This window comes from Poecilia formosa, unplaced genomic scaffold, assembly GCF_000485575.1.
Source record: "Poecilia formosa unplaced genomic scaffold, Poecilia_formosa-5.1.2 Scaffold152, whole genome shotgun sequence".
Lineage (NCBI taxonomy): Eukaryota > Metazoa > Chordata > Actinopteri > Cyprinodontiformes > Poeciliidae > Poecilia > Poecilia formosa.
In genome coordinates, this window is record NW_006800091.1 from 1,061,323 (window position 1) to 1,071,677 (window position 10,355).

At 39.0% G+C, this 10,355-nt stretch overlaps 1 protein-coding gene and 1 long non-coding RNA gene across 2 annotated transcripts in view; one reads left to right on the top strand and one right to left on the bottom strand.

The window, feature by feature from the left end:
• LOC107837570 (uncharacterized) overlaps positions 1–3,757 on the bottom strand; it is a 3,994-nt gene extending 237 nt beyond the window's left edge. The window contains exons 1-2 of the long non-coding RNA XR_001663592.1: positions 1,188–3,757; positions 539–807 (exon numbers count right to left, since the gene is read on the bottom strand). This is a non-coding gene — a long non-coding RNA (uncharacterized LOC107837570). The remainder of the gene's footprint in view (positions 1–538; positions 808–1,187) is intronic.
• Positions 1–10,106, top strand: part of tmem132e (transmembrane protein 132E) — a 142,800-nt gene extending 132,694 nt beyond the window's left edge. Inside the window, exon 9 of the mRNA XM_007563873.2 lies at positions 4,605–10,106. Within this exon, the coding sequence (XP_007563935.1) occupies positions 4,605–5,675 (1,071 nt within the window). The 3' untranslated portion in view covers positions 5,676–10,106. The remainder of the gene's footprint in view (positions 1–4,604) is intronic.
• The last annotated feature ends 249 nt before the right edge of the window (positions 10,107–10,355 follow it).

A 10,355-nucleotide genomic window follows, 5' to 3' on the forward strand; every position in this document is an offset into this window, starting at 1 on the left:
GCATGTGCGTGTGTGTGTGTGTGTGTGTGTGTGTGTGTGTGTGTGTGTGTGCTTGTTTATGTTACCCATTTAGAAACCTATTGATATAGTCACTCACTTTCTAAGGAGACAAAAGTTCATAATTTCATTTTAGCATTACATTTGTTTTAGCAAACAAAAAAATAATTTTTACCATAACAGTTTAGCTTAAATTTTATTATAACATGATTTCCATGTTAACATAAACTTCTGTTTTTGTTTTTTTTTTAGCATAAAGTTATTGTTACCATAAGTTTTATTTTTGCCATAACTTCTGTTTTAGCATAAACTTCCATTTTTACATGGGTTTCATTATGATTTTGTATTTTGTTGACCTTCCTGGGCCACCGTAACAAAATGAAGCTAAAGCAAAAGACTAGCCAACATTAAGGTGGATCTGATCTTTTGAACCATGTCAGACTGTGCTCTGTCACTACTGGAATTAGTGTTAACATATAAAACAACAAAAATTCAAATTCAAACATTCAAAATTTGCTGCAGTGTAATGCCATTGGCTTACTATGGAAAAAGAAGCCCAATCACTTTTTGTCCATGAACCAAAGTTAGCCTTTTCTCTAACTCGTTCTGTTCACACTCCGTCTATCTGCAGTTATTTGGCTACACAGGGAATGTCTTGGTGAAAATAAAACTGGGACGGCTGCGTTGCTGCAGGCGGACCTTGGTCAGTGAGAGGTTTTTGGAGAGTTGAATGCATGATTTCTCCCTGGACATCTGGAGTTGGCCCTTTTCCCAGTGACAGAGATGCTGCAGGGGTTGCTCATCTGGACACTGCACAAACACCAAATCTTACCAAGTATTTTTTTTTGTCCAGTTTCTAGTGCAAATATTTTAGTACACTTGAAATCAGACAAAACTAACCAGCGTGTAAGTTTTCAGGACGATTTAGGATCTTGTTTTAAGCCAATAATTCCTTAATATTGATTTTTTAAAAGTGCTAGCTCCACTGGTAGATTATTTCACTTATAACAATACATTCCTCCCATGTTATAAGTGTGTCGATACTTTTTCATCAATATTAAGGGATTATTTACTTAAAACAAACTCTCATATTTTGTTTTAACCAAACAATATATAGTCAGTTTAGTCAGCTTAGTCTTATTTCAAGCGTACTAAGATATTTTCCCAATAAACTATGTAAAAATACTCACATTTGTTGTTTTTTCAGTGCAGCCCAATCCTGTAAGCATCACCGCCACATCATGTCGATGTCCAGAATGCTTGGTCATTTTTATCAACATACAAATGAAAGATGATATTTAATTTCTGCTTATTTAAGTATTTAATTCCGATTCATGTATTTACTGTCCACAAACTTGAACAAAATTATATTATAAAAAATGCAAACAAACTAACTGGTCACTAATAGAATACAGAATCCTTCAGTATCAAGACCTCAGACATTTTTATAATAATTCCTTGTCTATTTCAACCGAGTGGTGAAATAAATTTGTTCCAAAGGTTGTCAACAAGCATGCAGCAGTTTCTCTTTTAAGCAGTGAAGTGCTTAATGTGCTGTCAGTGTTCGGCAGCAGTCAGGGAGGATGCCAGATAAAAGCCGAACTAATAAGTTTCCACTCTGTTCCTTTACAGCAAACTCAATACTAACTGAGCCTGGAGCAAAAACACTCCTAAAATATGTCCAAATGTATTCCACAAGATAGATTTTGCTCTTCAAATTAACAGCAACAATATGTAGATTTTGTTTTATTTGTTTGTGCAAAGCAAAAGGCAGAGAGAGGGAGGTGGATCTGTGGGAAGGATTAATTAGGATCCTTGCTTCACCCAGAATAGAACGTGAACATGTGTTCGCCCTCCTCCAATGTTGCTAAAAATGCAGCAACATCCACACTGAGCATGAGTGAAGGAGAAGCAGGCATTAAATCCCAATTTTTCCTGCTTTCCGCTTCTCGGCCACCTTGAAATTTAATTATTGTAATGTATTGTCCTAAGTGCTCTCCAAGGCCAGGCCGTAAAAGGCAGCCAATTCCTCCGGCGGCACATCTCTCGCCAGGCTGCTGGCTGAAGCTATTTCAAGCCATTTGACTTCGTTTCACTGGAAAACTTTCTAAATGTCCACTATTACTGTAGAAATGAATGAAACACATAAATCCGGATAGACGTTTACCAAAAAAAGCCGCCTTTTCATTTTTCTCCATCGTAAACCAAGTGCAAGTTAACCCCAAATCAACTTTCTTTTGCTGATAAACTAGGTTATCTAGGGTTCTATCTTTATGTTTCTGTGCAAATTATGACTTTTTTGTTTAAATTTGTTTAGTTCTGCTGTATATTGCCTAAAATTATCTCAGTGCTGCCCTCCTTTGGTTGAACAGTGGTTACTGCAGATGAATAATCCTGTGTGTTTTAGCGGCCCAGCTTGGTTATCGTTTTTGTCTGAGTGAGACATAGAACTATCTCACTCAGACACAGCACAAGTGGAAAGTCAGGAGTTGGAGTAGTGAGCATCACCGTGGTGATAGTCGCTAGCTAGACTAATCCCCTCTGCTCATCCCCACACTTGACCACGCCCCCTGTATGTCTTGACTCCACCCACTTTGACATTTTTCTAATTTTGTCAGGGTGGGTTATGCTTCCACAGGTGGATAAATTACACTTGAAATAATAGAATCCAAGTCATTTTATTCACAATCTAAGATGGTACAAATATTTGCTCAACTCATGCATATTTTATAATGCAAGCTGTTCCGTTTAGGCATGTAATAAGAGTGAAACTTAATCAAATGAGCTCATTGAAATGATGACATTATATGGATTTATAAAAGCAAATGGTTCAGATTCAGTGCATTATTTATAATCAGAGCCAGATTATTGCTTTTTTTTACTGAGATGACAGGTTTGCCTTTTTAGAATTGTGTCTCCGAACCTGAAGCAAAGTGGGTGTACATCTGATAGACGCCTTCAGAAATCTGTTGAAACAAAATCCTGCCTCTCTTGTCATCTGTCCGACTGGATGTTAGCTGACGTTTAAGCAAGCTGCTAACCATCAAATGCTGCCTGATTACAGGGATGGCAGGACTTTGTGGCACATTTTCAACCAGTCTTTCTCCAGAGGGAGTACGGACGTAAAGAGTGAAAGAAAAGAAGAGATGAGACCATCGTGGTCGATAAACACAAAGAGACAGACTCATCATTTGATACACGTACTGATGGTGCATCTTTGTCGGCACCTCTTCTTTACCAGCACAAACAAAGTCAACCTTTAAGTTGGTTTGTTCTTGTGTGCATCAGAGACAAGAAGTTCCTTTGCATGTTAAGACTTTAATTTGGGGAGGACTGTCCGGTTGTTTCAGAAAATCTCCTGAGGTTTAGGGTAATGGAGTGAGTCCAGACTGTCAAAGATGCTCAGAGTTGGGAATTTGAAAGTTCCTCTGAATGATATAAATACAGGAAGAGTTCACAGCTTGTCATCAGAACTGCTCTCCTCTATTAACCCTTTAACAAAAATTTTACCAGCATTTCACTGAAAAGTGTAGCTCCTACAATGAGCTCAACAGATACGCAGTTCCACCATGTGTTTGCTCATTTCTGCTGGCTAGTCTGAAGGAGCTAAGTCAGGAAGGGCTGCTTTGTGAGGTAGAAGCTTGGAATCTGCAGTTCAGAGGAGGAGCTGTGCCTCAAAGGCGGGGCTATGACCACCCAGGCATTTTGCTTAGATGAATTGTTGCCTTGGCGATTAAAGGATTTCTTAAACATGCATAAAAGAATAAATGCAACTCTTCAGGTATATTTTTTGTGTGAGGCTAAGTTGATTTTACTTGATGTTTCCCCTTTAACAAAACATTGGAGTTAGCCACGGTCCACGCTGAAGAACTGGGTTTTCTTGGTAATCGATTTTCAGTTGTGAACTGATTTAAACAAAAAATAGTATCTAATGAAGATGCATTTTAAGCCAAGTATCCTGTATGAGTTGTATCTTTGGTGCAGTAAATGATGTTGCTGCTCTGTCTCGGCTACAAGTTAATGACGCGACCAAGATCTGATCTGGTTAAAACTTGTGTTCTCTTTAATTCCTCTTGCTGCAGAACTCGACAGCCATGACACGTTTGTTTGACAGTAATCTTTGCAAACCTGATGCTGTAGCTCTGCTTCCTACTTAGAAAATAAAAGAAACCATAAAGAGAATGCCTGTAAATAGTTTTGTGCTCATTCACCCTTCAGAGGATCGCAGTGGTAGGGAAAATCTAACTGAATTTATTCACTGAGATCGCAAACGGAAACATTTAAAGAATCGATACTAGTTAATTTAGCAGTTACTAATGAGATAACGGTTTGTTAAATGTCTTCACATTTACAATGTGGGTTGGGCCATCTTATGGTCATCTGTTTATTGTCCTCTAATGCTATTATGACCAAATTTAAACATGCTTTAAATAACTCATAGACATATTCTTACCTGTTCAAGGAAGCATAATAGGTCATCTTTAGGTCATCTCTGTTCCATCTTTAAATGGAACAGAGAAACTTGCATTCATATGAAATCCTGCAAAGGGTCAAAACTTATTTTTGTTGAAACTAAAAATGTAATCTGTCTCTCTTCTCCCTGACAGGAGGCCAGTTTGTCTGTCTGGATGCTGTTCAGTGACAACACCGCCGCCCCCCTGATTTACTTTGATCCCAAAGACTACAACCTCAATGCCTCTACTCTGGATGACAAAGTTGTGTCAGTATCCCAGGAGCCGCAGCAACGGTGGCCTGTGGTGGTAGCAGAAGGCGAGGGATCAGGAGAAATGGTGCGTGTAGAGATGACCATCTGCGAAGCCTGCCAGAAGACCAAACGCAAAAGCGTCATTGCATCTGCTGCAGTTTATGTCAAGGTCCGCTTTGGCCCCGAGGAAGACTCGGAGGAAGAAACGACCACAGAGGGCGAGATTGAGCTGGCATCTGTCACCAGGCGGACAATCATTGATCCCAACATCAGTGGAAGAATTTATGATACCTCTAATGAGCAGCCTGCCAGTGTTCCCATTGATTACACTAATTTCCCCACCATTAGCAACCAAGAGCGGCCGACTGAGAGTGATGAAGAGGAAGGGGACGATTTTGTACATTCACCACGCAACATGACTGATCTTGAGATTGGCATGTATGCTCTACTAGGTGTCTTCTGCTTGGCTATATTGGTGTTTCTAATCAACTGCATTGTTTTTGTGCTTAAATACCGCCATAAGCGCATCCCGCCTGAAGGCCAGGCCAACATGGACCATTCTCACCACTGGGTGTTCCTTGGAAACGGCCAGCCGCTCAGGGCCCAATGCGACCTGTCTCCACAGCAGGTGGAAAGTCCCAGCAACCCTTTGGAGGGGGTACAAACTTGCTGCCATGGGGACCACCACAGTAGTGGCAGTTCCCAGACCAGCGTTCATAGTCAGGTCCATGGAAGGGGTGACGGCAGCTCTGGCGGTTCAACGAAAGATAACGGCGAGGAGGCCAGTTCACCCACCTCCAAACGCAAGAGAGTCAAGTTTACCACCTTTACCACCCTCCCCACAGAAGAGCTGCCCTATAACTCCATCCCCATAGCAGACGAAGAGGACATTCAGTGGGTTTGCCAGGATATGGGCTTTAAAGACCCAGAGGAACTCCATGATTACATGCGCAGAATAAAAGAAATAGCCTAAGATTGGAGGTGCATTGTGAAAGCTCTGCTCTCGACTTTCTAAAGAGACGGTTCCTTTCTATTTTTCCCCTTTTTTCAAGCAAGTGAAAGATGGTTTTTCACAAACTTTAAGGCCAACAATTGTTGTTCTGGTTAGGGTTTGTTCCATGTAGTTTGCACAGTGCTGTAATCTCATACACCCTCACACAGGAGAGAATGCAAGAAGCCAAAGACTCGACCAGAGGATCTCAGTCACAAGAGACGTCTGTAAATCTTGGCTATAGGAAACATGTTTCACTTGGAAGCTGAGCCATGGAGACATATGAGAGCTGCTCCAGCTCCAGTTTTTCAGGATTTGACTTTTACAAAATCCTGACATGGACAGGAGTACAACAAGGGTTAATGTGTTTCAGTGGCTCAGCAGGACTCTGCAGTACTGTACCTACTCCAAACAAAGAGGCCTTTGATGAACAAGTAACTGTCAAAGACTCTAATTAAAACCTGTTTTAAAATAATTTTGTTTTTGCCAAAGTAGAGAAAGCATTCTTTTAATGGCAAAACCTTTGTTGTTGTCGGTGTAGCACATTCATGATTTGTACTCATCTTCATTACGTACATTTTCTACATTTAGTAGGTAGATGACAGCAGTGCCCTACTACAGTTCCTGGTGTTCCTGACAAATCTGATGCCTTATAAAAACGGTCACAGTTCACTTATATCAGTGCAGACACTGTTTTCTCACTGTTAGGAGGCTTGAGACGGCTTAGTACAGCATTAAAGTAAAACACTACAGCTATTCTCCAGCCTGAAGAGACGAGTGTTGCATGAAAAGGTAACCTAAGGCACAATCAGCCAACTTTTTCCAAATTTGTACATGTTTATAATGTAATTAAACAATCATTCATACACATTAATAAACTAATAAAATGTTGCCATGCTTTACTCGCATGTCATGTTGGGCTTACATACATACAGACATTCCTCTTTGTATATAATTCTGTCAAACTGGAGTTGCTTAAAATGTTGCAAGTTTGTTTCTCCAAGGAGGAGAAATGGGAATCTGGTTGAACTCTTGGGATCTTTATAATCTTGTGGTCGGTCAAAGTTTCTCCACTGTACTGCTGTGACAGATGTAGATTTTTATTGCTCTGGAATCTCATTTGACTGTTCGATGTGGGAATTTGCTATGCATAAGTTTGAACAGATCAATATTTTTGATGATTTATTTCCCTTTTCAAGTTTTGCAAGCCTAAAGCTTCTGAGAATGTAGGAAACAGAAATACACCAGTTGAGCTGTGTTTGAATCGCCTAGTCATTCACTCTTAAGTCATACATATTGTAGCAAAGTTTAACTTTCTCACCCATTAGTGTTTCTGTACCACCAGGAAGCTAAAGATAACACAAAAAATATATCAGGATTTTTCGACTTGTTAATAATGTCCAAAGATGTTTATTGTCTCAAGTTCAAAATGCTCAAATTCTGTAAAGTTAAACTTGAAGTTTTTGTCAAAACCGCAAAATTTGCTGACCATCAGCTCAGATTTAAGTTAACATTTTGAGGTTTTTATAGCAAATAACTGGGAATATCCTCCACAATTTTGAAGTGTTGTGGCAGTGAAGTAGAGTCTGTGCCGCCATCCCCTGCTTGGTTCTCCAGTGAAAATGTTATTTTGACTGAGTGAACATTTCGAATACATTCAGACTGACTCTCCTCCTCTAAACTCCACAGAAATGTGAAACACCCTTAAAGAAGGTCACCGAATATATTATTGATTTTGTTTCATCATTTACATCACAGCCATTTCATGCTGTCCGATTCTTTTAGCCGCATCACGGTATATATGAATTCCATGTTTTATTAATAAGTTCCAATAAACTTGGAATAAATAAGCTAAAGCTTGCAAAGTTGCCCCAAACTAAACAATATGAGCAGGACCACAGCGTGTTAACGAACAGCGAGACAAGGAAGAAGAGAAGAAAACGTTGCCGCTGGCTGTGTGAAATGTGTGTGTGTGTGTATTTGTGAGGTTGTGTTCACTCTACAGACAAGCCAGAGCAGGGGAGATCAAGTCATCTATTTTAGTTGTGTTAATTGTTGCCTTTTTAAATGTACCTGACACTGAACATAAATATTAGTCGGAGAATTAAAGAACTTTAGAAACTGAGAGTTCAAACAGAATATCACCGTCCAGACAGATAGCTTTCATTTCAGACAACCATTTCTTTTTTTTAGAGATGACTTTTGAAGGTTAACATTTTTCCAGCTCTGATCTCACATGAAACATTTTCTACTAGGGACTAATGAGACAACCATGAGATCAAAAATTACTTTCTAGGATGGTTTCCTCTAATTCCCTACTCTGGATTTTAAGGGCTTTGATTTTTTTGATTTTTTTTTCCTTTTACCCAACTTACTGACTGATTTTGGCTTTGTCCCTTTTATAATCAGCATCATCTTACCTGCTTTTCATCCCCTATGTTCTTAAATTAGACACAATCCAGAGATATTATGCAAACACATGTTTCACAGGAGAAACTGAACTAGACATATTTAATTCTCTCAGCTTGATATTTACTATTTGATTGTGTGGCAGTTAAATGGTGGAACTGTTTGCTAACAATGTAAATATTGGAACAAAACCGGCTTTAATTTAGCTTAACATTTACAACTATCAGTAAAATATTGCTTTAGCCCGTCCACATGTACATAGACTCACAGCTGATATTCATACATCCTGGATTGAGTTTACTGTACTTGCTTTACTGCATGTCCTCTTTATGTTCTGTGTGAGAAAAATGAGTGAGTTGTAAAACTGTTTTGATTGCAAGGTGAAACATTACTTTTGGGTGTCTAAAGGTGCGTTTCGACTGTAGACTTTTTTTCTAGAATCTACGTTCTCTCGACATTTTCCCTAAGGGAAAGTTTCAAGAGAAGTTTAGCAGCAGAAAACAGCCCTGGTGGTCAGGTAGGATTTTTAAGATCACACCGAACATTCAAGGTGGGTTTACAGTCTCTGGTTTTAGTCTTGGTTCTCTCAGTAATCTTTATTACAGCAGCTCATAACTTCATTTAATTCGTTGTGGAATTATTAGTGTTTGTCGTCATGCAGAATATAACGTTTCATAGATATTACATTTTAAAACGTCAGAAAAATGTAAGTGGAAAAGAGCAATTGTAAAACACTTTAAATTAATCATGGACTACTTTTCTGTTGTTGAGGGATTTTACTTGTGTTTTGGCCTTTGCCTTTTTCTGTATCAGCTGCCAAAGTCGCAGGTAAATAAGGCCGTCTGTAGCGTCTCCATTACAAATGTGCACAAAACTTAGTCGATATTCCACTAATGTCGACAAAAACAACATTTTGCAGTTGCAACACTTCCATTAAATAAGAAACGCAATTAAAATCACACATGAATACGTTTGTTCATGCGGTGTCATTAAAAAAACGTACTGCCCATGTTCCTCCAACCAACTACTTCCTGTCGTTTTCTTCTTCATGGTTTCTTCTTCAGTTCAATTTCGGCGCTGTAAAACTCCGATTTCTAATCCCAGCAAGAATTTATTTTTCTTTTCGACATCTACCGTTAGAATTCATTTTAAAAAGTCGCACAATTTTATGAACTTTGGTTTTACTTATATTTTGGAGTGTAAAGACCAAGAGGCTCATTACTGTAGAACTTTGCAATCTCAAATGAATCTACCTTTTTCCCTGTTAAACATTTCTGTGAAGATTTTGAAGAGTGTTTTCTTAGCCACCAGAGATTAGGATTTTATTCTGGAAAACTGAGGAAGAACTACTCAATTTTCCCCTTCTTAAAAAAAGCCACTAGGCGGGGCTGAAGTAAACCTGAAAGATTATAACGGATACCTACAGTAATTACAGTCGAAACGCATCTAAAGTTTGCTTACTGTTCAACCACAGCATGAACTTCATTTGTCAGTTTGTCAGTTCAGATTGTTTCTGTTTTTACTTTAAATCTCAGGATGAATGTAGACGACCCAAACAAACCTGGCAGTTCTCTGTTAAATGTGACTATGAGCCCAAACTGGTGACCGTTGAAACACAAAGTAGAAAATATCAAACGGCTTCTTAAATCTGAATTTCCCTGACTTGTTCGTGCATTAAATATTCAACAGTTAGATTTTTTCCTCTTCATGCATTTTGTCTTTTTTTTTTGTATCTTGTTCCTGATTTTGTGTTTTCTTCAAGCTGCTAACAGAGACTCCGTACAGTATGTAAATGAGAATTTTGAATTGTATTCCCCACCTTCACGACCACACAGTGAACTGTGCACGACATTCACGGCTCCAGTTTTCCTGGACCAAGTTACCACCACACTGACTATAATATTGTAATGTACAGAGCACTGTTAAATTTCCTGTATCCTGCTGAAAACAGACCCTTGTATTTTCCTGTTAAATGTAAAGTACTAAAGAGAATCCAATACACAAGTGAAACTGTGTCTGTCTGACTTTCTAAATAGTGCAAAACACCCACAAAGGCGAGGTAAGCGTTGCTGCTGATTTTTGTGTTGGTTTTCTGTTGGAACAGTGGAGTAAGTAGCCTCTTGTGAGACCAATTTGTCCGTTTTTCTCTGCCTGGTTTGATCATATCCAGGCTGACATCCTGCTGGTTTTTGAAGTGCATATATCATTGCTTTCCGACCCTCGCTGTGCACAGTTTGAGGACCATCCAACAGT